Genomic DNA, 26,756 nt, shown 5'->3' on the forward strand with positions numbered 1-26,756 from the left:
TCTCTCAGCTGGTGTCCTCAGTGGAGGGTCTCAGTATCCCTGCATGGGACCCCTCATCCCGTCAGCCCTTTCTCTTCAGGGTAGACCATACCACTTAACTTGGGCAGAATTAAGAGAGATGGTGTATGGCCAGAAGTGAGGATGGTGAGATGGCCTTCATCTTCAGAGGTGCTGTTGGTGGCCATGCCTTTTTGTTCTGTAGGGTCCAGAAAATGACCTATAACAGCACATTTTCAGTATTTTAAAAAATACTTACTTATTTTATGTGTATAAGTATGTGCCCAAGTGCATGTATGTAAACCACATATGTTCAGTGGCTTACAGAGGTCAGAAGAGGCACTGACTCCTCTGGGTCTAGAGTTACAGATGGTTGTGAGCCACGATGTAGATGCTGGGAACTGAACTCAGGTCCTCCGCAAGAGTCGCTAGTGCTCTTAACCTCTCAGCCAGCTCTCCAGTCTACATACTCAGTTTTGAATAAGTGCCTTTATTAAGCATGTAACAAGCAAAAGTAAAAGGAAAAAATAGCAAGTATCAGACAGAGAGCACAAGATTAGCATACCAGCACCTTCTTACCTCCTCCAGCAGTGGTGACTGGGAAAGCTGAGGCGGTCAGCTAGACTTTCAGTTGAGCTTGCTTTCTGGGAATGGTCTCCTGGCCTCTTGTTCTCACTGCAGGCATTCTCATGCAGTGGGATACATAATAGTAATGTCTGTTGGAAGTGGTTGTTCTCAAGAATGTGATGTCTTCACTTTCTGGTTGTTTTGCCGTTCTCTCCCCATTACAAAGTCAGGCTGGTGCTGGAGCAAGGGGTCTTAGAGGACACTTGGTGACAGTTGTGCTTGGGTCTGACACGGGGGAGGTAATCTCTCCTCCAGAGCGGGCCTCTCCGTGAGCTCAAACAGCACAGGCTGTTTACAGTGGACTGCACATTGCACCTTCCCTCTGCCCTGTATGAGCAGTGATCTCCAGCCTGCCGGGGCAGCCCTGGGCCTCCAGAGCTCTAGGTGCTGGGATGGGAAGTTTGAGGAGCTGCTATGCAAAGGTCTGAGGTCAGTTCTGAATGTCTTCTAAGAAAGTTATTAAACTCACTGCGCATTGCCAATTGAGTGGCACGGCCAGGCGCGGTGGAGTCACACAATGGCTCAGGAAATGCGTTTTCTGGCTCCTGCTCTCTGAGCTGCATTTCCTGCCTCTAATCTGTGCACAGCAGATGGGCCTGGTGAGGGATCTGCTCAGCAGCAGCCACCCAGCTCTGCTCTGCTCTGTCCAGGCTGCTGTGTAGGAGGATGCAGGAGTACCACCCAAGCCCCATACTGTATAGCCCTGCCCCTGCCGCCGCTGGCAATGATCTGGGACTTGCTTTTTTAGTGGTCTCCTGGTGACACTTCTCCCATTCCCAGGGCTTTTTGCTTCTCTCATTCAACCCTCACTCTTGACGCTGGGTCACAGCCTTCACTGTCACCAAGGGCATTGCAGAGTCCCAGGGGCAAAGAATACTTAGTGTCAAACCATAATTAGCAGATTCCCTGGGAACACTGGAAAACTGACCCATGGAATCGGTGGGAGGCTGGAATGGAGCCCCTACAGGGTGCTGGGAACACCCTGGCTTCTACTCAGTAGGCTTCTCTGGGAAGAATGGAGAAGTAGATACCCTTCTTTGTGTATGACCTGCTAGCTACCAACCAGTGATGTGGGCCAAGTTCCAACCCTCAGTATGCTGCTTTTGCTCTTAGCGACACCATGCCTCTCAGTCTTTACTCCAGGGCCCATGTGCATTTGAAGGCTCCTGCCTCTCTGTGCTGACCATCACCCAGCCCAGCCACCTTGGACCTGTTCTAACCCACCTGTCGTGATGCCTCCCGTCGGAGTTCAGGGTCACCAATGGTGCTGGCCGAGCCTGCAGCCCCTCTCGCTTTGTGTACGTAGAGGAGTACCCCGCCAGGCCCGACAAGCTCTAACCCTGCCTTTTAAAGGTCACTTCTGTCTCAGTCAGCTCTTAAAGTTCAAGAGGAAATAAACTGCTTAGAGCTGGCATTTCTCAAGCCAAGTGTCAACTCTCCAAGCCCGAACCTAGGGGGAGAGGAAGTGAGATTAATAAGAGTGGCCATGTTGACATAGCCATCGGTCAGCAAGTACCTCCTTGTTCCCAGCCCTCCACAGGGTGGTGGACAGGTAGGACACTGGGGAGTCTCAAACTCATTTTCTCCTCTTGGCTTCACTTCTCAGCCTGGGGAACACTTTAGAGATGTCTCTTTATTAATCAAGTGACAGCCTTTAAGCCTGATGTCCCATGCATGCTTAGATGGCTCTGCCCCTCAGTGGTCCCTGTGCCAAGACAGATGATTGACGGGGCAGATGATGCTTCTGGCCCAGGGGAGACAGCAGAGGCCCAGGGAAGTTGCCTCACCCAACCGGTTATTGACTTTGGGCTCCGGGCCGAGGACAGGGAAATCAATGGGAGAATAAACACTAGAATGGGTTTTATTAATCAGGCACCACCGAGGCAGCTGCAGGGATTATAATGGAGCCCAGGTGTCGATTGATGGCGCGTCTGGTGTGGGCGCTCAGGCCATGCCGGCCAGTGGGCCACTATCGACCGTGCTACACCAGGAACCTCAGCATCAGAACTGCTAATTGGGCTGCCCAGTGATTCCAGAGAGAGAGAGAGAGAGACGTTGCTGAGATTATTCTGTCTCATCTTCTAAATGCTTGTCCGATTTGATTCACAATCTCAATTAAGCCCACACTCAGCTCTTGCCCCTCAGGGATCTTCTCTCCTTGGCCTGGTCATGCATTGCGACCCATGCCCTTTTCCGTGTCCTTAGACGCAGGGATGGACTTGGAGGTGTAGGCTCAGATCTGTGCTTTGAGTGACTTCCAGGGTGGTAGCTAAAGTCATTGTGTGGACAAGCACTCCAGTCAAGCTCTCCTGGGCCCTCTCACCTCCTATGTCACACACACACACACACACACACACACACACACACACTTATGTGAACAGTAGGCACAGTCCTTCATATTTTCACATTGGCCCATGGTCCATATCTTTACATGTCCATTTACTGTTACCATCTGTATAGTAAAATACCCAAGGCAGGTAACTTAAAAAGGAAAAGGTTTTTCTGCTCAGTTTTGGAGGTTGTAGCACACAATCTGGCAGCTCCATGGCATTGTGTCTCTGGCGGTGGCAGTATCATTGGGTGAAACAGGATCATTTGTGCCAGAAGCCAGAGAAAGAGAGAGAGAGAGGCAGCAGCAGCATGTTACAATCCCCTGTGAGATTGTGCTCCTTAGAGACGCCTACCAGGCCACCTCTTAAAGGTCTCTCCACACTGCTCATGTCTCCCGCTGTCAGTCCTCACATCTTTGCGTGAGACAGGCTATTTCTAGGTCATGGCAGGATTCCACTTTTTACCACCTCTCCATGCTGTCCTGTGTTGTTGGACTCTGGGGCTATTGTGTGTGTGATTTCCCAGGGCTCCATTGGCCCCTGGTCCTCTCCTGTCTGGAGGAGTCCATCAAGGAGGCCTGCGGTGCTGTCAAGAGAGAGGGAATGGGGAGAGAGGCCTTAGTGGTGCTGGCACGTTGGCAGCCTAGCCAGCCTGGTAGGAGAGGCCACTTGCCTTATGTAGGAGTTCAGGAGTTCCCCCAGTTCCAGGCAGGTCCATCTGTACCCCTTCCTCCTTCAGCCCATACAGGTTCTCCCTCCAGGACTCCCTCTCCACGCCTCCCCAAGACTTGTTGGCACAAATGACGGTGCAGGTAGAGTGGGCTGGTGATGGGAGACAGTGACTTTGACACTTGTGGCTTGGAAGGTCTATTTAGACCTGTGGATCTGATGAGGATGGAAAAAGGAGCCCAGTGCAAGACCCTGCCTTATGGTGGCCAGGGCACTTGTCTGCTGGAGACCCTTCCCTTTCTGCTGCTGTTCTCTGCTTCATGGTAGCTCCCTTCCCTCCCTCCCTCCCTCCCTCCCTCCCTCCCTCCCTCCCTCCCTCCGTCCCTCCTTGTTCCCTTCTTTCCTTCCTGTTGCTGAAGTTTAGGCACAAAAGGAAGAGCTGGGGTTTTGGCTGAGCTCCTACCTAGCTTTGCCACAGGTTGTGCCACTCTCCTAAAAGTCACCACACCTAACTCTTCTTCTTCAGTCATGTTAAGGCCGAAGTGACATGTGTGAGGGTGCCCCTACTCACCTGACACACACCTGTGTCAGCATAACTGCATCTCTGGCTTTTTAAAAATGTTGTGTTATTTTATATTAGTTGTTTCTGTGGGGGTATGAATGAGTGAGTGCAGAAACCTGTGGAGGCCAGAGGAGGGCAGTGGAGGTCAGAAGAGGGCAGTGGAGGCCAGAGGAGTCCACAGGAGGTCAGTGGAGGCCAGAGGAGGGCAGTGGAGGCCAGTGGAGACCAGAGGAGGGCAGTGGGGGCCAGAGGAGGGCAGTGGAGGCCAGAGGAGGGCAGTGGAGGCCAGAGGAGATCAGAGGAGGGCAGTGGAGGCCAGAGGAGACCAGAGGAGGGCAGTGGAAGTCAGAGGAGGGCAGTTGAGGTAGAGGGGGCAAGTGGAGGGCAGGGGAGGGCAGTGGAGGCCAGAGGAGGGCAGTGGACAGGCAGTTGTGAGCAGTCTGTTATGGGTGCAGGGAGCAGAACTTAGGTCCTTTGCAAGAACACCACTCCCTGCTTATCCATTTCTAACCTGAGGTTTTTATAGCCCTTTTCAGTGCCACAGAGAGCACCAAGGGCCTTATGGGTAAACAACCAAGTGCTGGGCTGTGTAGTCACATCCCCAGCCCTCTGGCTCTCTGAACTTTCTCTTCACACCTTTTATTTTAAAAGCTGAGAGCTTAGCAAGGCCCTGAGGGGTGACACTGTCAGCCCAGCTGAGACTCAGTGGCCTACAGGGGGCTCTGCCCTACCTGGGAGGTTGCAGGTTGGTAACCAATCAGTCAGATTGGGTTATTCTTTTTGGTCGGGAGCAAATTGAAATTGTGAGAGGCGATTTTCCTTCTCACATTTCAAGGTCAGATGAGAGTATTTACTGGTGGCCTCTGTTTATATGGGAATGCAGATTGAATTTGATGATTGGAATTGATGAGATGTTAGGAAGAGTGCTCGGCAGAGGCGCTGTGCCCAGTGGCCAGGGACCAGGCGGCTTCCTCCCCGGCTTCCTTCTCAGCTTCTCCACCTGGGCCTTTGGTTGGTAATTCCATAAATCTCTGCTTTCCCCATTCTCTAGTTTCCCCTACAATTTGGTAGTTTTGTGATTTTTTTTTTTTGTGGGGGAGGAGGGGGTGAGTGTATGTCAGGAAAATGTGTATTATTACTTGGAGATTTTGAAGAAATGGAGTTGGTGTAGAAATACAGACAGCTATGTGCTATACTGAGCCCTGTTGTCAAGGGGGAAACTTTGGCTCCTTTTGAGTTTGCATCAGGTGCCCACTGCAGAAACCAGGGCAGGGCTGCCGCTTATTTCCTTCTGTATTTCTGATCCTTGCCTCTCCTACAAATTCCAGAGCCACCTCATAGCTCAGGCCAGACATGCCGACATAGCCTTCTTGAGGCCTCCTGCCCTCGGGGTCCGTGCAGACCTCCCAAGACTGTGCCAGGAGCATCCTTTCACCAGTAGGGTTTTGCCTTTTGGTAGGGACATGGGAACAATACAGGATGTTCTAGCTCTGTTTGCAGACTTAGTAATATAGGTGTGGCCACCTCTCCCTGCTGCTGGTAGCACTTGTGAGTACTCTGTATTCAGTGCTGGGGTCTTTGCTCTTGGTTGAAAGTCTTTTAGAAATGAAATACCTTTCTAGGAGGTAGCTGGGAATAGACAGCCAGGGGCCATCTAGGATGTGATATCCAAAGGGATGCAGGAAGCATATGGCCTTACTCCATCCCTGGCTGCTGTGTGTGTGTGTGTGGTGGTGGTGGTGGTGAGATCTGTCTAGCTTGGACTTATTTCTTCCACACCTTCTGTTGAATATGTAGCTCTCCATCTGTTGGCTTTTTTCTCTAAGGCTACACCTACCAGAAATAAGCCTGTATTGTCAGCCACACTGTTTGGAGGGTCCTGCTGAGCAGGGACTTAGCCTATCGTGAGATTCCTACCAAGCAGCCTTCCTACCTAGGGTGCCCTGCGTCCAGGGTTTCCAGGTGCTCCCCTTCTGCTTATGTCTTTTGTAGGCTCCACTTCTTTCCCCTTGGGGTCTTCTCCTCTGGCCTCTCTTCAGAGCAGCTCCCAGGACCTTCACTCTCCCTTCTGTGTCTCTAGCCCTTGTGTAGGTGTCCTTGTCAAAAGCTCTGTTGCCAGACAGGGCCCTGTGATCTCGCACACTATTCGAGAGCAGCACGATATTCTGACATCATGATTTCACTGTCTGGTGGCTGCTCGCTGACTGCTACATCTTGACACCCTTGGCTCTGTTAGCATGGGTGGCTCTTTCCCGGGCCTAGGAGTGGTGCCTAGTACGGACTGTATGTAGGGCTAATGTATTGGTTAATCAACTGGCCCTCTCCTGGTCATCCATTTCCGGGGCCATAACTCTAGCCCATCCTGCCTCTGGGTGGTCCCTGTTGATTCTTCATTCACTGGACAGAGATACTTCTGTAATTTTCTTTCAACTTCTAGAGACTTCCCCAAGGGTCTGGGAGGAAGCAGTGGCACACTGCTCTGTGTACATGGCATGGGGACCGCAGAGGACCGCATCTCAGCAGGCCCTGCTCAGAGGCCCTGGCCATGGGAACTTGCACTTTTGCACATTTCCCCTTGACATAGCGGTGGTGATTAGGAACCTATAGGCACCTGGTGACGGATTAGCTCCACCTGACCTGATGGTCAGTACTGCAGGCTGTGCCAGGCATCATGCCCAGAGGCCAGGGAGGGCAAGCATCCAGTTCTCCTGATGCAGACACAGTGGCTTTACAGAGGTGACTCAGCGGCTTTGATCTGCATTGACTCATCCCCAAAGCCCAAGGTTAGAAAGCGTTTGTGTTATCAGGTTTTGATGTGTGCTCATCAACCCTCCAAGAATAAAGGGCTGTAGGGGTTGAATAAAATTTTACTAGTGTTTTCTTAACGTCTTGAAAGAGATGAATTACAAAAACTCACCATGCACAAGGAATTCCATTATCATAATCCGTAGGAAACCACTGCTATTCATGTAGTCATCAGACTGCTTTGGGCTGTCACCAGAAAGGCTCTGAATTGGCCCTCTGTGTGACATCTCTCCTCAGGTTTTAAGAACAGGGGTTATCCCAGTGAGTTTGGGCTCCTCTAACAACTTTGCTGTAGTTAGGGCTCCTAAATTGCAATCCTGTCTTCCTAATGGTTCTGGAGCTAGGTGGTTGAGGTTGCAGTGCTAGAGGTGTGTGTCTACGGGCCTGTTCTGCTTGGTGTCAACTCCTGAGGGTCTTACCCAAGGCTTCTCATCCCATCATGAGAGCTCTCCTTGCACTCTCCAGGCTCCTCCCCTGGGATTGGGGCTTCACAGTGACCTTCAGTCCTCAGCAGAGATGCCACTAACCTCAGAAATGTTCTCTGTGTAAACCTGGCTGTCCTGGAACTCACTTTGTAGACTAGGCTACCCTCAAACTTGCAGAGATCCACCTGCTTCTGCCTCTGGAGGGATCAAAGTTGTGTGCCACTACTGTCCAAATTATTTTATTTTTTAGATAGGATCTCATGTAGCCCATGCTCACCTTGAATTTGCTACATAGCCAAGGATGATCTGGAATTCTGACCTCTGGCCTCCACCTCCTAAGTGCCAGGATTCCAAGTGTGTTGTTCCCACACCTGTTCATGCAGTGCTGGGGAACCCAGGACTTTGAGTATGCTAGGCTAGCATTCTGCCAGCCGAACTGCATCACCAGCCCTCAGGTTTTTGGTTTTTTTTTTGTTTTTGTTTTTTTACTTAGAACTTGGGTTTGTCCATGGCTGTGGAGACATGTGAACACACTCTGTGTTTCTGCACCAGGCGGCGCTCTAGCACTGCATTCTATGCAGTGTGGTTTTTGAATGAGTGACTTTAAGTATATAGCAAGCCAATGTTTAAAAAAGCAAGTAGCAGATGATATATAGCTAGATAACAAACATTATTCAATTGGGTATGCATAACATCCAGCAGACACCAATTAGGGAAGTTGAGGCAGCTGGAGTTTCCCATTGAACTTTTTCCCCACAGCCAAGCTCCCTGTGGCTGAACTTCTGGCTTCTCTCTCCCACGGCAGATGCTTTTATATCGTGTGATAAACACCAGTGACTTCTGTTGGAAATGGTTCCAGCTGTTTTCAAGGTTGTGACAATTTTTTCTATTGGACTGTTCTGCTCTCACAGGGTTAGATGGGCCAGCTCAGACGGGAGACCTCAAAGGAATAGCCATGCTTGGGTCTGAGATGGGGGAAGGAGGACCCAGTCCAGCTGCCAGAGTCAGCTTCTTCGTGAGCTAAATGTGTCGTATGATGTATATGACACGCCATGACTTGGTACATGGCTCCTCTCAGAGCTGCCACAATGTCTGGGACCCCACAAGGTCTGGTGACACAGGTGTGCTTTCCCTGCTGCATGGGTGTGGGTGCTGGGTTCGAGCTGAGGAAGGCAGGCCCCAGGGCTTTGAAACGCCAGGTCAGGCCAGGAAGAGCTGGAAGCATCATTGTCTTGGTGTCTTGGAGAAGGTTGTTAAAATGTCTCCTGCCGCTCTGTAGTGTCTCCTGGCCTTGCCTGGTTCCTTGAAAGTAGATATTCTTAGGCCCGGGTTTCTGACGAAGCTCACATGAAAGTGAGCGCCAGTGGCCCGCCACATCCAAAGATGGCTCTCAAAGGCTTGGGCTCGTTCTCTCAGCAGATGTGCCTCAGAAAGGCAGCGATCGATAAACACGCTCAGCTTCTCCTTGAAGCACCAAGAGCTTTGCTCTGAAGTCCCAGAGGTTCGTGGAAATGCCGCTGCCCTCAGAGTTCAGCGCGCCGTGGAGGAGAGCTTTAATTTTTTATGAGCTTTCTCTTCTCTTCCTTGGAAGAAAGGCTTGAGTTGAATGGAGAGAATCTCCCTGGGGGATAAAGGGAGGGCGAGGGAGAACCAGCAATCCCAAGAACTGATGGGGATCTGTGCTGGGATGAGGTTGCTCAAGTTCTTCCAGCTGTTGGGGCTCATAGAACCCATGGGCACAGTGGCAGAGGTCCCCTTCCAGCTTGAGGTCCATGCCAACTTGAGGAGCCCCACATCTTTGTATTCTGGCATGTCTGGGTGTCTAGAGCCGTCTGGTAGGCATGGCTTGAGAAGCCTGGGTGTGAGTGTCCAGAGCCTGTTTGGACATTGTATTGCAGCCCTGCCTGTTGGGCTTTGTCTGTTGGTCCGTGTCCTCTCCATGGGGCCTGCCCAGGAGCTTGCCAATTTGTCGCCTCCATAAACCCAACTCCTGGAAGAACATCCTTCTGCTTCCACACTGCTCCCCACTTCTAAGCTGAACCCAGCATTTCTAGTCCCTTGCCCATCGGAGACCATCCTGCCTTCCGCTCACCCCTGTAGCCCAAGGAGCATGTGGAAGGGCTTCTGTGTCTCTCCCTCCCTTCCCCTTGAGGGGTTTTCTTCTTTCTCTTGTTCTTCAGTTCCTCACTGTCTCCTGGCCAAGAGCCCCATAGTCCTCTCCCATTTCCACACAGTGTGAGTGTGCCCTGAATATATGAGCTGTTTGCCCTCTGCCCCAGGTGTCCCCCACATTTGCCCTTCCCTGTGCCCGCAGGCATTTAGTTCATTTCATCCACCTCATGGACCAAAGTACTCCTTTCCTCACTGGTTTTGTCCTCTGCCATTGCCAAGTTAGGCATCAGTGGCTCAACCCTGTGGTGTGTGGACCTGCACCCCGTGTTTGCCATGCCAGCTGACACCTAGTTATGCAGCGGCAGGTGCCAGAGGAGCATGCAGGGCCCCGTGCCTGCCCGACTCACCCGAGGGTTCCCCATCTGCTCCCTTCCACACATTCTTCCTGCTGCACACCTTCTGAATCAGGTCTGTGATGTCTGCTGCACTCAAGCACCAGCCCCTGCCAGTGCTCTTGCCCTACTCAGGCACCCGTGTCCTGCAGTCTCAGAAGTCATTGCTGCTGCCTGTTTGGTTTGTGTGAGTGCTTCCTTCCCCTGCAGTCACCTGGTTGGTGATTTATGCCTGTTTAGCAGCACCTTATGTTAGTGAACCCTGCACCAGGTGTGTGTGGGTGGATCCAAGAGGATCCCAGCCTGTTGATCTTTGTGCTCAGGGCTTCATTGAAGTTCTGCAAATGGTGCTCTGGAGCACCCTCTATCTTCCACTCTCTGAACTGCAATTTAGGTGTAGCCCTGTCCTGTAGGAGACCTGGGAATCTCTGTTCTGCCTTGGGAACTGACCTTAGGGCCTGCTGCGGTCTGCAGTCCTGCCTGTTGTCCAAGCATCTTCTGTAGGACCATGCAGTCCTCTGACATCCCCACAGAAGATGAAATGTGTTTTGCTATTAAGGGAGAGTACGGGGATTGAGGGGATGGCTCACTGAGTAAAGCATCTATTATATAAGCACGAGGACCTGAATTCAGGTCCCCAGAGCCCACATAGAGCTGCTGGGCACAGTGGTGTACCCGTGTTAGGCAGAGATAGACAGATTCTAACCCATTTGTTAGCTAACCTGATCAAAACGGTGAGCCATAGGTTCAGCGAGTGACCCCGTCTCCAAAACTAAAGTGAATGAAGTAGAGAATCATTGAGAAAGACATCCTGACATGGACCTCTGTGGTCTGCGCAGGTGAGCACAGAGGCTCCTTGTGCAGGGCACGCGGAGTGAGGGTTGTGAATTGGGGTTATAAATCAGTGGCAGACCTGATATAGATACCTAATATTCTTGGGGGGGGCAATCTTTTCTTCTTGGGAAGGAGTGCTGTGGGGAGGGAGAGACAAGAGTTTTCTTTATAATCTGGAATTTTGCAATGGGTCTCCCTACATCCTTAAGACCTCTCTCCTGTGGTGCCATGGTGCACACATCTCTGTCCATGGCCTCCAGTAGGCAGTGGGTGTGGTGTGACCTAGGTATAGGGCTGCGATTGTGTAACTGTGTCTCTACCTTCTTAGGTAGCAGAACCTCACTGCAGAGTGGGGGTTGGCAGCGGCTCAGACTTGAGACAGATTTCCTGGTGTTCAATCCTGCTGTCTGGTTCCGTTATACCTGAGCCTTGGTCCTCGAAGTCCCAGCAAAGTCCCAGGGCTTTGGGGTTGTTTGCGTCTATTCTGTGTAGGCAAGACCCTGGGTCACTGTGAGAGGAATGCTGTTCCCAGATTTTAAACTTGGATTTGGAAGTCTTCCTGCAAGACTCCCCTGAACCACATGCTGAGGACAGCTTATCCGAGTGTCACAAGGCCCCAGGCCCACCCTGCCTGTGTGTGCCCTGTCACCTGAAAAGTTGCATTGCCATGTGTCTGTCTTTGTGTGCTTGGCTCTTAAGTAGCAGAGCGAATGCTGCCGTTCTAATTAAATTACCCACTTTGGAGCAATGATTTAAGGCGCTTGTGAACCTCCCCACCTGAATTCAACGATTCAAGAGTCGATTTCACAGTCCTTGATTATTAAATTGGTCTATGAATAGTTTTCAATTGAACTGGAACTCAAAATAGCCTCTTTATATGTCTGTTTCCCACGAATATTAGCTCTTGCTTTACATTTGGAGTTGTGACGCACCTAGGGTGCAGGTGGCAACCGGCTGCGTCTCCTTGGGGCTAGGGGACAGCACAAGGCTTCCTGAGATTGCACGATTGAAGCCAAGCCAATGCCCTTGGTGCCACATGGTTGGTCCTGTTTTCTGCGGTTGTGTTGGTGACCCAGAGCAGGGCTCCCTTTAACACTTTGCAGGACCAGCGGTGTCACAGGCCCCTGCTGAAGTTTCATAAATGCTTGATTTTTATTCACTTTCAAATTACACTTCAGCTTGTTTAAATGATTTTACTAAGTTATAATTTACAAAATTCTATACTCACTCAGATGTGAAATACATATTTGCAGGTGCCCACCTGACAGAAGCGCTATCTGCCGCCCTCAGGAGCTCAGGTTTTCTCGAAACAGCGTAATCAAAGTGAGCCAAAGTCATTGGAGGCGGGAGTGATCTGAGTGGCAGGTGTCTCTTGCAGGCCCCACCCCCAGTTTGTACATTTTCAGAGTAGCTGCAGTGTTCTGTTCATGGACACTTTGCACAGTGTTACAGATGTCACGTGATAACAGAATCCTGTTGCCCTGCTTATGTATCAGGGAGGGAGGGAGAAAGAGAGAGAGAGTGTGTGTATTTGCCCACCTGCCTGGCTGGCTTTGCGTGAGTCCACATATGCATGGCATATATGTGGAGGTCAGACGATAACCTCCAGTATCAGTTCCCAGGCACCACCACCTTTGGCTTGAGACAGGGTCCTTTGGTGGCCTGGGACATGATCAGGTACTTTAGAGGGTTGGCCAGCAGACTTGCAGTATCCATCTGCCCGACTCCACCTCACATGTTTCCTAACACCGCTGGGCTTACAGGTGTGTACCGCCATGCCCAGCTCATTGTGTGGATGCTGGCGATCTAAACTCAGGTGCTCATGTTTGCAAAGCAAGTGTCTGTCAGCTGATGTACCTCCCCAGTTCCCAGACTCCAATCTTTGCGAGTTTTTAGAATTCCATTTGGGAAGAGGTCTCTGCTGTTGTTGGGACACACACACTGCTGTTGTTGCATACAGCCTGCAGAGTGCCGTCTTGGACGGTGAGATTGGTCGGTCCCCCCCCAACTACTCCTATCATCTGATCTGGATCTTTCTGTTGTGGCCTTGTCCTTCTCTGGGTATAGTCATAAGGATGGGGTGGAGCCCAGGGCACATGTGAGGGGCACCATTTGGGTACTTAATGATCCTTGCCCTTGCTGTTCTGGGGCTTTCTGTGCCCTCCAAAGGACCAGCGACAACAGGGGCTGCACTGGGTGGCTGTGGGACTGGTGGGGTGGAAAGTAGCAAGGGAACTTTCTGAGGGTCTTTGCCAAGATGCTTGAGGTCATTCTGGGAGGGGCCACAGCCCTTAGAGGCCTCGATTTAGAGACCTGGGCCTATGAAGTTTGCAGAGACAGCTGACTAAAGAGGGCTGTTGTGGGGCTGTTGTGATGATATAGGGGAGGCAGTGACCAGGCCAGGGCAGCCATAAGGATGCAATAGGAAAGCATATATTGTAAGGGAAGCCAGGCTTGGTGGCACTATCTGTAAACTGAAGCAGGAGATTACAAACTCAAGATTAGTCTTGGAAACTTTGATACTGTCTTAGAGTGGAAAATACAGAGGGCTGAGGATGGAGCTCAGTGGTAGAGCACCTGCCTAGAATCCCCCAGTGAGAGGCCGGGGTGTGGCTCAGTGGTAGAGCCCTTGCCTAGAATCCCCCAGTGAGGGGCTGGAGTGTGGCTCAGTGGTGAAGCCCCTGCCTAGAATCCCCCAGTGAGGGGCTGGGGTGTGGCTCAGTGGTAGAGCACCTACCTACAACTCTTCATTGTGGACTGAGAGCATGGCTCAGTGACAAGTCTTGTTTAGTATGTTTGAGGCTCCTGCTTCAATCCTCTATACTGCAAAAATACATGTATAGAGAAAGGAAAAGTAGAGGAAGTCAGATACCATTGCCCGAGTGTGTCCTGGCATCTGTTTTCACAAGGCATGCCTAACACCCAGTGTGAGGCAGTACTTTCTCCTTCAGAAAGTCTTCAGGCCCAGTGCCTCCTGCGGGGGCTGTGCTCTGCACCCTCCCTGTGCTGCACATCTGTGCCGACTGTGACTCACATGGGAAGTGCTTGCGCTGGCAATTTAGCTCATTCAGAAGTGCCGTCCTGAAGCGCCTGTGGCTGACAATCTTTCCCATTGTGTGTGGAGTTGCACTTCCCTCCCCTTGCACCGTGTTCTGGGATCACCCTGGGTGTCTTTGAAATCCAGAACCTCCTGAAAGGCACTAAGTAGCTATTCAGGAGCGAGGAAACGACAACGAGGTGTTTGCACGTGCAGCTCTATTTTAGGACACCCCTGTGGGGTACACAGTGGGGGATGTGTCCTCAGTTCTGGGGATGGTCACGTCAGGCCTCATGGCTCTACCCTTCTTGTCTTCTGTGTAGTGCCCGGAGTCTGGAGAAGGCCCAGCAGCAGCTCCAGGATGAGGTCCGGCAGGTCAATGCTCAGCTGCTAGAGGAGAGGAAGAAGAGGGAGTCACATGAGGCACTGGCCCGAAGGCTCCAGAAGCGCAATGTGCTGCTGACCAAGGTACAGTTCACCTAGCGTGGCCGGGTTCCACCACGCCTCCGCCTGACCTTTTAGCTCTGGCGGTCCATCTTTATCCAGCCCTCTGTGAGGCTGCACGTTCTTGCCTGTGGTCCATTCCTCACACCTCCAGCAGCTATTCCACATCTGCTGGACCACAGGCCACGCACAGTGCTGGCCTTCCCCAGCGGCAGGCTGGAGTGGAACAGGTCAGTTAGGATGCGTGCTCTTAGTCCAAATTTAAGGACAGTTTTTGAATGGCACAAAGAGTAGTTCAGAGCCCAGAGTGGCAGCATATAACTGTAATTCTAGCATTTTGGAGACTAAGGTAGGAAGGGAGTTGGTGATTTGAAGGCCAGCTTGGCCTCTATGCCTTGGCCCTCTCAAAACAGCAAGATCAAAACCAGTCTCCTGGACTCACTTTCCTTGTGTGTCCTGACCTGCGCTGCAGTGCCCCAGGGGAGTGTTTCCACTGTCTTCCTCAGTGGTCGCCAGCCTGCCTTCCTGTCCTTTGCTGCCTGCACAAACGGGAAACTGGAGTAGGCTTCATCCTGGCATGGCATGAGGATGGTCTCCTGTCTCCGGGTGACAAGGCAAATGCTGCGACACGCTCTCCCTAGTCCCCAGCCTCTCTCAGATTTCTGGCTCAAAGGCAATCTGGCTTGTTTGCGCACTCTCTCTTTTTTTTGGTTTTTCGAGACAGGGTTTCTCTGTGGTTTTGGAGCCTGTTTGGAACTAGCTCTTGTAGACCAGGCTGGTCTCGAACTCACAGAGATCCGCCTGCCTCTGCCTCCCGAGTGCTGGGATTAAAGGCGTGTGCCACCACCGCCCTCTTTTTTTTGGGGGGGGGGATTTAAAGATTTATTTATGCCTGTACACCAGAAGAGGGCACCAGATCTCATTCTAGATGACTGTGAGCCACCATGTGGTTGCCGGGAACTGTACTCAGGACCTCTGGAAGAGGAGCCAGTGCTCTTAACCTCTGAGCCATCTCTCCAGCCCCCGCCCAAAGCCTTTCTGATGCTTGCATGGTACACTGAGGTCTTCGAGTGTGAATGGAAATTCCTAATGAGTGTTATTTAGAGCGAGCATCTAATGGACTCTGGGTGTTCAGAGCACAAGCAAGCACAAGGAAGGATCTGTCCCTGGGTATATGAGAATAGGGAGTCCAGCTTGCTGGGTGGAGGTCCACCCTCACCCTGATGGGATGTGGGCACGAGGCCTAAGAAGTTGGTACACCCAGAAAATCTGGGTGTGTGTGACTAGGTCTGCGCTTGGTGGTGTCATTTGGAAACCTGACTCTTTGCTAGTGGTATATCTAGGTGAGGATGTTGCTACAAAGCAAGCCATTCTCCTGCTTCCCACTGCAGTTTCATAGCTACCCCTGACAGCCCTGTGCCAATCCCCCAGTGTCTGGGAAAGGGAGATCTGTCATTTGTGTTGGCCTCAAACACTTCTTCCAGGGGTTGGGTAAAGGCTGAGCCCTCCTTTTAGCTCCAGGGTCCCTGCAGGTGGCCCAGGAAGAGAGGTAGCTAGAGTGTCCCGGCATTGCCTCTTGGCCGAGAAGATGCTCAGCGTGTTGGCATGGCTCCTCTTCTGGGCCTTAACATCATCCTTTCCTGCCCAGCGCCTGTCAGCGTGAAGCCCCTGTGATGGGAATATGTGGTCACGGCCCTCAGGCTTGACAGTGCAGTGGGAAAGAGGTAGAGCACTCAGCCACACGCTTACCAGCCGTGACAAAGACAAACACTGCTGTACCCACTGACATGGGAGGAGCTGTCAGAGGTGAGGCTTAAGCAAAGACCCAGAGGATTTACTGTTTACCAGAGCATGTGAGGAGAGCTGGCCCCATCTCCACAGAGCCATGGTTCAGGGAAGAAGGCTGTCACAGAGCCGCTGTTGATGCCAACATGCAGACACACGCAGACAAAAGGTGGCGCATGCCCTGGTCTGCTGGCCATGGGCAGCTCATCACAGGGCTTTGCCTGTGCTGGCAGCGTGAGAAGACAGAGCTGGCTGTGGGAAATCTCAGAGTTGGGTACGGAGGGATCGGCTTGATAGACTTTCTTAGTGGAAGACAGGCTTGTGTCCTATGACCCAGAATTTCCAGACTTACTGTGTGATGAAGAGAGAGAGGTCAGTCTGAGAACCTAATTGTTCCCTGTGATCTGAGAATCATTGCCCAGACTCTACAAGAGTCAGCTCAGTGGGATGGCCCTGAGCTCCTTCTAGTGCACTGTGGAGTTCCACACAGGCACTAGTACAACAGCCCTCTAAGCATCCTGCAAACTCAGCAGTGAGGTCCCTGCGCAGGGAAGCTCTGCAGTGCCGGCCCAGGAGAAGTTGCCTCTGAATTGTCGGGGGAAGGGGGCGGGGGGGGGGGCAGCACATACCCGTTCCATGCTTCCAGCCTGCCTTGCCCATCCCAGTCAGCCTGGTAGAAAAGCTCCCAGTGTCTGGATTTCCCAAGTTTGTTCATCTGTCACAGTCTTCTGACTCCTTGGAGAAACCACTCTGGGGGGGCCACAATGGTTTTGTCTGCTTTCTGAAGAAGTCAGTGGTCTGATCTGGGTGTGTGTCCATAGTATTAAAATGTGCACACCCGCGTCGTCCAGCTTCTGTAGCATTCCCACATGTGTATGCCCACATGGTCCAGGTATATTTGTGGATCAGCTTCTGTAGCATTCCCACATGTGTATGCCCACATGGTCCAGGTATATTTGTGGATCAGGTTCTGTAGCATTCCCACATGTGTATGCCCACGTGGTCCAGGTATATTTGTGGATCAGGTTCTGTAGCATTCCCACATGTGTATGCCCACGTGGTCCAGGTATATTTGTGGATCAGCTTCTGTAGCATTCCCACATGTGTACCTCCACGTGGTTGGGATATTTTTTGTCGGTTGCGTTTATCACATGGCTGTTGTGGCCCGTGCTGTACACCAGAACTGCTGTGAACTTGGTGGCTATTTGGGCTTCATTTCAGGCTTAGGACTTGGGTGACAGTGAGGATTGCTGGCAATGGTGCTGATGCAGTGTGGCCTCTGTTGAGCTCCTGTGGTTTCCTGAATAGATCCTGTGAGGCTTGTGCTGGTGTCCCGTGTGGGTGCCTCTGTCCTTGACGTTCCCACGTCAGAGCTGATGGCTCTCTGGTTCAAACTGGCCCCACTCTGACCCGTGCTGCACTGCTGGCCTCACTCTGAGTGAGTGGAAAGGTAGCTATTGATTACCCAACACTGACTGATTATCTATACCAGCTGTCCCTCTGAGAGAGATTCAATGGATTGATACCCATTGCCTTCCTAGCCCTGGGATACAGGAATTTGACTTGCTAGCTAGCTTACAAGATGAAGCTATTCATTAGGCTGGTCTGGTGAGGCACCAAGGGCATTGTCACGTGATTTCACAGGCGTAGTATAATGTATCCTGCTGGTATCTGCCTGGCTATGTTGGACTCCAGCCTGACTGACCTGTGGTGAGGGAGTGTCTACTCCTCACTGTCCCTGTGAAAGCTACTGTCCGGCCTCAGTCTCTGGGACTGCTCACCTCTGCCTGACTGCCCTCCTGTGTCCCTCCAGCCCACCCCTCTGAGGGGAGAATGTGAGTCCTGACCAGCCAGCCATCTGCAGGGCCCTGGAACCAGCTATGGCACTCTGCCTTGGCATCTCCTCCAAGGGGCCTCTTTGCCTGCTTCACATTTCGGTTTATAGTGCTTGGCATGCGCAATTTTGTCTCGAGACCTTTATTAAGTGGCTCCAGTCTAAGGAGTTAATTGTTACTGATAGCTAAGAGTATAATTACCTTGGTAAAATATCATGACTATTTTAAGCAATTGAAAATTGGCTTCTGGCACTTGGTGAACACAAACCATTTTCCTATTTGAGGCACGCTATTTCCAGTGTGCACTAATATTCTACACCATAGTTGCAAAGTCATATTTATAGAATATAAGCAAGATTTTAATTTTTTAAATGAAAGAAAACCTTCTGTTTTTCCTGTTTGATCCCCAAAGTCCCCAGGGGAGCAGTCACTAGAAAGAGGTGACCTCCTGTGCCTTTGGTGACTAGTCCCTTCTTTGTTATATGGTAGCTGCAGAGGACATGTAGTTGTCATGGTGGTATCCTGTTTTAGGACCCTTCAAATTGTTTTAGTAGGCCTAGATGTGTGTGCCCGCGCGTGTGCATGTGAGTGCATGCACTTATGTAGTGGAAATCAGAAGACAACTTGTAGGAATTCGTTCTCTCCTTCCATGTAGGATCAACAAAGATTGTCAGGCTTGGCAGCAGAGTGCCCTCACCCTGTGAGCCCTTGTCTTTAAGACAGAGTCTCTTGTTTGCTGGAACTTACCAAATAGGCTTGACTTCCTCTGATGACCTGTGCTCCCTTGCTTCCATAGGACCCACTGCCTCCTGACTTTGAATGTGCCCAGCTGTGGACTGACATTAATGGAGCCGCAGGGCCCCTGCTTTTTCATGGCTTGTTTCTGTTATCCTCAGTGCGCTTTGTGTTGCTCTTGTGTGGACCTGAAGTTGCTAGATCTTTCCATTGCATGTCAGTGTTCTACCACACGAATGAATTGCTGCTTTTGTACGTATACTTGAACACAGCGAGTGCTTACGCTGTGACTGACAGCTCTGGCCTTCAGTGACCATGGGCTTCTTTGGTTTGGTAGGCCACCTGCCACCCAAGTACCAGGTGAGTGTGCTGCTTGCATGCTGCCAGGAGCATGGGGCCATCCTCACACTCTAGATTCAGTTTTTTGGCCTCTCAGTGTTCCCTGAGGATGAACAGGAATCCTGGACTCTGGGTATGAGCCCTTGCTGGGGGATAGGACCCTCTTCACCTGTGGCGTGCCGTGGCGTGCCGTTCCGCTCTTGTCGCTGCCGCTGTGTCTGCAGGTGAGCAGACATTTTTCATTTTAATTGCAGTCCGGTGTATCGATTTTCTCTTTCTGTCGGCACTCTGGGCGTCTTGATTAAGTATCTCTACTGACTGAAGTCAGGCAGATATTAAAGGGATCTCACAGCTTCCTCCAAGCAGTCTGTAGTTTTACCTTTTATGCGTACGACTGACAGGCATCTGGGATCAGCTTCAGAGTGTGACATGAAACAGGTGCCCAGGCTTGTTCTGTCCTCCGTGATCTGCTGTTGGGTAGCTCTGCTCGTGGATGGGCATCCTCTGGCCGACCCATAGTGGGCTGCTGTAGAAGCTCCTTGTGTCGTCTGCCAGTGTCGCCCTGTCTATTGATATCTGCCCATGGAATCTTCCAAGTCCATTGTTCTTCACAATTCCTTAGCTGTGGTGAGCCTGGCTACCTGCTCTAGATCAGCGTGAGCCATGGAGTGAGCCCAAGGCCAGTCTGAGCAAACTAGCCAGGCCCTGCTGCAAAACAACATGAAAAATTGCCTGGGTGTGTATGTATGTAAATAGCTAAGGAGGTGAAGTGCAAGGATTTGAGTATGACTCTTAGGACTCACAAAAGAGCTGGGTAAGTGGCTGACAAGGGGACCCAAAGGGAAAAGGTGATTGCTGTCAAGCCTGATGACCTCAGTCCCTGGAACACACATAAAGGTGAAGGTAAGAAATGACTCTACGAAGTTGTCATCTGACTAACACATGTATAGCATGGGGCCCTCCTACCAATAAATAAATAAATTTGAAAAAAAAGCAGGAAAGGTGTAGAAGGAGCTGAGGGCAGGCCTGCTTTTCGTCTCACCCGGCTCCCACTTGGCTAGCTTAGCCCCAGAAATAACAACACACAAACTGTATTCTTATAAACACTGCCTGGCCCATTATATCTAGCCTCTTCTGGCTAACTCTAACATCTTAACTAACCCATTTCTAATCATCTGTGTAGCACCACGAGGTGGTGGCTTACCGAGGAGATTACCATCTTGGGCCGGAGCTTCATTGCGTCTGACCCAGAGAGGAGAGGCATGGCGTCTGAGCTCACTTCCCTTCTTCCCAGCATTCAGTTTTGTCTACTCCACCCACCTAAGTAAGGGCTGGCCTATCAAATGGGCCAAGGCAGTTTCTTTATTAACCAATGAAATCAACAGATTGACATATGACCTTCCCACATCAGAAAGGGGCTGGAGAAATGGCTCAGTCATTAGAGCTCTTGCTGTTTTCCAGAGGACTCAGGTTCAGGTCCAGCAGCCTCACTGGGATGCTAGAACTGCCTATACTTCTAGCTTTGGGGTGCCCATCATTCTTCTCTGGCCTCTGGGGACACATGCATACACACACACACACACACACACACACACAAATAATCTTAAATTTTTTTTTTTTGTGCTTTTCATACACAGGTAGCCCCGCAGCCACACACACAAATTGCTTGGCAAGAATGCTTGCATAGGATCCTGGTTTCCATCCCTGGGATAGATAACTAAAGCGATTGCTCCCATAGATCTTTAGGTCCCCTACACCTCCCTGTGTGCAGCTGGTTACCTCCCACAAAACGCTGCTAGAATACAATTCATATTGCAATGAGTGTATGGATCATTTTGGGGAGAAATTGTATCTTAGTGTTGTTTAGTTTTATAAGTGGCATTAACCATCCCTCATTTACTGAGATGGTCTTTAATTTTTCACAGCAAGTTTTATAGATTTTACACTAAAAATCTGACATGGCATTGGATATTCCTCCCTGACTATTTTCTACTTGTGGTGTGTGCTACTTTTAAAAGACTTATTTTTGATTATGTTTGTATGTGTGTGTGTGTGTATTGGGGGGGGTACACATGGGAATGGTGGTTTCTGAAGGGGCCAGAGGTGTCAGATTTCCCAGAGCTGGAGTTAATCACTTGTGAGCCCCCTGGCATCAGTACTGGGTGGTCAGTTTGGGTCCTCCCCAAGAGTAGGAAGTGCTCTTACCCCTCAAGTCATCTCTCCAGCCCCTTCTGGTGGGTTTTAATGGTATCTTAGGAGACCTGAATTTTATTTATCTTCTGTCTGATGGGTGTGATCAGGCCTGGGTGATGCCTCCTATGGTTGACTCTGCTAACCTCCAGTGCAGCCTGGGGAAGAGCATGCTGGAGGAAGAAGTGCCTGCGCACTGTATCCTGAGGCTGAGCAGAACGCATGCAGTGGGGATTTTGTTTGTTCGTCCAGTGATCATGGAGTCTCAGGAAGCTGTGATGATAGAAGGTATCCCTTATGCCTGTGACCGAGCTGCTCCTGCAGCAGACTTCAGTGATTGTGCTGCAGGGTGAGCATGGGTGCCGGCTTGTGCCATCCTGTCTCCCACCTGTTCTTGTATTGTCCCATGACCTTTAGGATATAGAGCTGTCTGGCCATGTCTGTAATCCTTGTTCCCCATCCCAGCTGAGTCTGGTATTTAAAGAATCTCATTAAAGCAGAATCATATCTGTTGTTTTTACATTTCTCAATTAGGTTGTATCACATTAGAGCAGTTTTAGGCATTATTGTGTGTGTGTGTGTTTATGCGCACGCGCTGGCACATATATGATATGCTGCACCTATGGAGTCCAGAGGACAACTTTGTGAGTTCTCTCTTTTCATTTTTATGGTTTCTGGGGTTTTACTCAGATTACCCCACTAAGCTACTTCACCAGCCCCATTTTTAGCTTTCAAGCAGTGGCAGCAAGCCAAGCATCTCTGGCACCTTTCTCCCTTGCCTGTGTCTGCATGGCTTCCCTTCTGCTAACTCTTAGATTCTGGGTCCCGTGCACTGTTGTGGTCAGTGTTCTAGTATGGAGACACCTTGGCACTGTATGGTCACTATAGGCTTGTCATCTGTGAGACTAGACATGTGTAGGATTTCCACATTACAGGTGGCTTTCTCCTCCCTGGACACCTCTGTGTCTGTGTGGTCATGTCTTCCTCCTACTGTTGCTTTGGATGTCTGGCAGCCCTGCCCTCCACTGCCTCTCACAGTGCTTTCCTGTGTGTTCTGTTGGATAGCATACGGTTCTGCTACACTGGAAATACTTCTTTGTGGTTCCTCCATGTTTTCCATAGCTCCATCACTCATCTCTTTTACATCACTGATTATTGCCCCTCTGCCTCCGTGGATCTGACTGGATGTTCGTCAGCTAGAGGGTATCACAGTTGCCTGGGGGTTCTAGCAGTTGGGCTTTGTGTGGACACGAGCTGTGAGTACCCAGCAGTCCTTGGTGTGGATACGAGCTGTGAGTACCCAGCAGTCTTTGCTATGTTGTGCTATGCTGAGTTGTGAGCCATTTTTGTTTGTTTGTTTTTTTATGTGAGTGTATGCATGTGAAGGTCAAAGGGCAACCTCTGGTGCCTTCCTCAATTGCTCTTCACCTTGATTTTAGAGATAGGTTTCCAAGTAGGCTAAGTTGACTGACCACTGGGCCCCAGGGATGCTCCTGCCTCCACTGCAGGGTTACAGATCACTCCCATACCCAGCTTTTATGTAGGTTCTAGGGAGCAAACTCGGCTCCTTGCTTGGGCAGCAAGCACTTAACTAACTGGTCTGTTTCCTCCGCCCCCAGACCAGTGTATTTCACTTAGGAATATGACTTCAAATTCCTCCACATTTTTCTTGGCTGGATACTCAGTTTCAAAGCCGCTGGTTGCCATTGCAGAGCATGGTGGCCCACATTTTTCCCAGCGTTCATCTGCTGGGACATTTCAGCTGCCTTGAGTTCTGGCAGATTTGAGTACAGTGGCCTTAATGGCGGTATGCTCCTCAGCGGTGCTGGTGTGCTGACACTGCTAAGCTCTGAGCACTTGTGCTGCCAGACCCTTGTGCATGCAGCCACCCTCACTGCACAATGGCTTCCACATACTGGACTCTCCTGTCCTCTCGTGAGATCTCCTTGAGGCTGGGGCTAATGAGGAAACTGAGGCACAAAGCATCACAAGCTTTGTGGGAATTCATAGCAGTTCTACCCTGGTTGCCTGGTGTCACTACCTTAAGAACAGATTCACAACTGAATTTTTTCTGTTTTGTTTGCCCCCCCTCCTCGTGTGTGTGTGTGTGTGTGTGAGAGAGAGAGAGAGAGAGAGACAGAGACAGAGACAGAGACAGAGACAGACAGACAGTCTGACAGACAGACATGTGTGCAAGGATGAATACATTCAGGCCAAAGGAGGACGCTTGTCCCATCCCCCACCCCCAATTACCCTGGTTTCCTTGAGAGCCCACTGAGCCCAGAGCTTGCTGGGTATGGTTTTTTGTTTGTTCTTTTTGTTATTTTGGTTCAGTTTGCTAGACAGCAATTCCCTGTGTCTGCATGCTTCCACAACTCTGGGGCTACAGGCATGTGTAGCCATACCTAACTTTATGTACGGAGATTCAAACTCAGGTCATCATGTTCACAAGCAAACACTCTTAACCCATGAGCCGTCTCCTCGGCCCTCTGCTCTGTTGCTTACTCTTACTATTGTGGTACCTCTGACCACACTGGGACCTCCACAGAACTTATCTCTGGCTTCATTCTGACCTTGTAGTGAGTGGCAGTCCCCTGTCTTCAAGGCAGGTGTTAGTGTTAGGTGGAGGATGGTGGGTGCTGGGTTGTGCTGTTTGGTACCCGTCCTATGGTCCTGGCTTAGAGCTCCATCCTTGGGCTCATCACTACCAGCCTTATCTTCATCCTCTTTTCACTGTCCTGCAGTGTGGGACTCCAGCCACAGAGAAGGGAATCTTCCTGCTCTCTGCCTTCTCTGTGCGGATGATTCTGGATCACGGGGAAGCTGTTGTTTGGTAAATGGTGTTCCCCGTAATTCTGCAGCCTCTGGAGTCTGCTGCAGAGCGTCCCTCTGGCAGCCATACAGGCTGCAGGATCGGTGCCTCGGCCCTCTTTTTTAGCTCAGACAGTTGAGATTTAAGTGTGATTCAGAGGCTTGGCTGAGGCTGCTTGGCAGGAGTGGATACTCTGTTCTCTTATCTTCTCATTGTGTCCCCTGCACAGTCTGTGTGGCACGCTCTGCACAGTGTGTCTGCTTCTGTGCATTGGTGGTGAGGGAGTCCCTCATACTGTACTGAGGCTTGAGCCATGGGCCTTGAGCATGATTGACAAGTACCCTGCCACTGAATAGCATCTCTAGCCCTTTGTAAAAACTTACTAAGTTACTCAGGTTGGCCTTAGATTTAAGGTCCTCCTGCTTTAGCCCTTTAGGTAGCTGGGACAGCATCTAGTCAGGCGTGTCTGGGAGTCCTTTCTTATGACCACTGTTGAGACTGGCAGCCTTGTAGTCAACCCTTGGCCTGTAGCAGAGCCTGACCTGACTGAGCAGGCATTTAGTTCTTGAAGGCCTCAGGACCCTTTGGAGCTTGCAGCAGCTGCACACGTGCACACGTTGCAGTTCTGACCGCTCTTCCTCCGTGGGAAGCTGCAGGGCCCTCCCTGGTGCCCTGGGCAGTCTGATCTGGTGTGCAGATAGGAATTTGACTCCATGTGGGTCCTCCGTGTTCCTTAGGAGTGGACAAGGGGGCAGGCCTTCTCTGGAGTGTGGCTCCTGGTGGGCCCTTCTTCTCTCTGCCCCTGGTACCCAGCCTGCCCCCTGCTGCTGCAAAGGGGAAGAGACTCACCGTGGCTCTGGGCCTTTCAGGGCCGACCACACTGAACACTCTCATCACTCTGGCACAACCTGAATTAGACAGCCCCCCTCCCCTGTGTTTGAGTGCGGAGGTCAGAGGCTGGCATGGGATGTCTCCTCCATCACTCTATACTTTATTTGAATCAGGATTTCTCTATGAATGCAGACTTTGCCCATTGAGCTAGTCCAGCTAGCCTGCTTGCTCCAGGGATCTGTCACTACCTCCTGATTGCTGGGTTGCCATGTCCACCTGACTTCCCATGGGTGCTGAGGGTCTGAACTCTGCTCTTCATTGCTAAGCCATCTCCTTAGCACTTCATCTGATGACTTCAAAACATGGAAATATGATGGGTGGAGATGGAGTATGTCTTTAATCCCAAAACTTAGGAGGCAGAAATAGGTGGATCTCTGTGAATTCGAGGCCAGCCTCTATAGAACAAGTTTGAGGCTAGCCAGGACTACACAGAGAAACTTTGTCTCAAAAATAAATAAATAAATAAAATGAAAGGAGAAAGAAAGAAAAGATGGAAATGTGAGAGCTAGTGTTCTCCCTCCCTCCCCCTCCCTCCCTCCCTCCCTCCCTCCCTCCCTCCCTCCCTCCCTCCCTCCCTCCCTCCCTCCCTCTCTCTCTCTCTCTCTCTCTCTCTCTCTCTCTCTCTCTCTCTCTCTCATACATGTACACTTCACACTAGAGCACCAGAGTGCTTCTCTTTGTTTGAAGGTAGACTGGAGTGCCAGTGAGGTCAGTGGCCATAGGGACACTGCCCAAGGCTTCCTGCATGCTCTCCCTTGCAGCTTGCTCGGAGATTGGTGTTGTAGCTGCTCCTAGGGTGGAACCATAGAGACCTCTTAGTACTCTGAAAGAAAACAAGCATGCACCATGGGCTAAGAAGAATAGAGCGCTCACATCACTGGGGAGGCACCTGCATCGTGCTGAGTTGGGAAGTCTCCTTCATGTAGGGGATGGCCAGAGGGTGTGTCTGAACCCCACTTCTCCACTCAAGATTTCTTGTGGGGCCAGCTGACTCTGGATAGGAATAGAGCAGCCGTTGCTTTCCATCTGTGTACCCCCCACCATCAGAGGCCATATGTTCCTTGTGGTCACTTGTGTACAACCCTCCCCCCCCCCGTGGCTTTCTGTCAGCTGTGTCTGCTGTAAGCACATACCGGGTGAGAGGCGGCTGTACTGTCTCATCCCTGGCCCTCCAGACCCCTTTCACCTTCTTGGCAGCAACCAGTGCTCTAAACTGTCTTTCTAGCTCCCACGCCTGGGTTTCTGCACTCTGCACTGCCAGCTCTGAGCCACACTGCAGGGAAGCAGGGCACAATGGAATGGTTCTGTCACAAATGAGCTACCCAACCAGGTTCAGGTCCCAGCCTACTGGCTTCTTACTTAAAAGTTTCCTCCGATTCCGCTGACATTGTCAATCAGTTTGGAGTAGCTGGTGGGATGTCCCCCAGCCTCAGCGCCTGCTGGGGGACTGCTCTGTGCAGCATGATGGCCCTCTTTTCACAACCAGCAGGGTCTAGTCTGAGCTGTGACATGCATGTTTAGGTGTTTGTGAATCGCCTGCTCCTGTCTTTCTGGGTTCCACCTCTGGTCTTTTTTTTTTTTTTTTTTTTTTTTTTTTTTTTTTTTGTTAGTCTCCTGTGATCCAGGCTGGTCTCAACCTTGACTTTGACCTTTGATTTTCCTGCCACTACCCCTCCAGTGCTAGGATTATCGGCATGTGCCACTTCATCCAAATTTAACCCTGGGCTTCATAGATGCCAGGCAAGCCCTCTGCTGAGCCATATTTCCTGCCTTTCCGGGCCCCGTTTTGTCAGTCAGGAAAGAACACACCCATTCGTTTTGGGAAGGTGCCATTTGCAAAGTCACCCGAAAGCCGTCCTTGGCATAGTACTTTTGCATTGTCCCACCAAGAGTGCTCCTGGAACTGGGTTGTGACAGGAAAAAAAGTTTTCAGGG

At 50.9% G+C, this 26,756-nt stretch overlaps 1 protein-coding gene across 1 annotated transcript in view; it reads left to right on the forward strand.

The window, feature by feature from the left end:
* Mad1l1 (mitotic arrest deficient 1 like 1) overlaps positions 1-26,756 on the forward strand; it is a 315,139-nt gene that overhangs the window by 113,601 nt on the left and 174,782 nt on the right. Inside the window, exon 11 of the mRNA XM_057764608.1 lies at positions 14,114-14,258. Within this exon, the coding sequence (XP_057620591.1) occupies positions 14,114-14,258 (145 nt within the window). The remainder of the gene's footprint in view (positions 1-14,113; positions 14,259-26,756) is intronic.

The sequence above is a fragment of the Chionomys nivalis genome, chromosome 3 (genome assembly GCF_950005125.1).
Source record: "Chionomys nivalis chromosome 3, mChiNiv1.1, whole genome shotgun sequence".
Lineage (NCBI taxonomy): Eukaryota > Metazoa > Chordata > Mammalia > Rodentia > Cricetidae > Chionomys > Chionomys nivalis.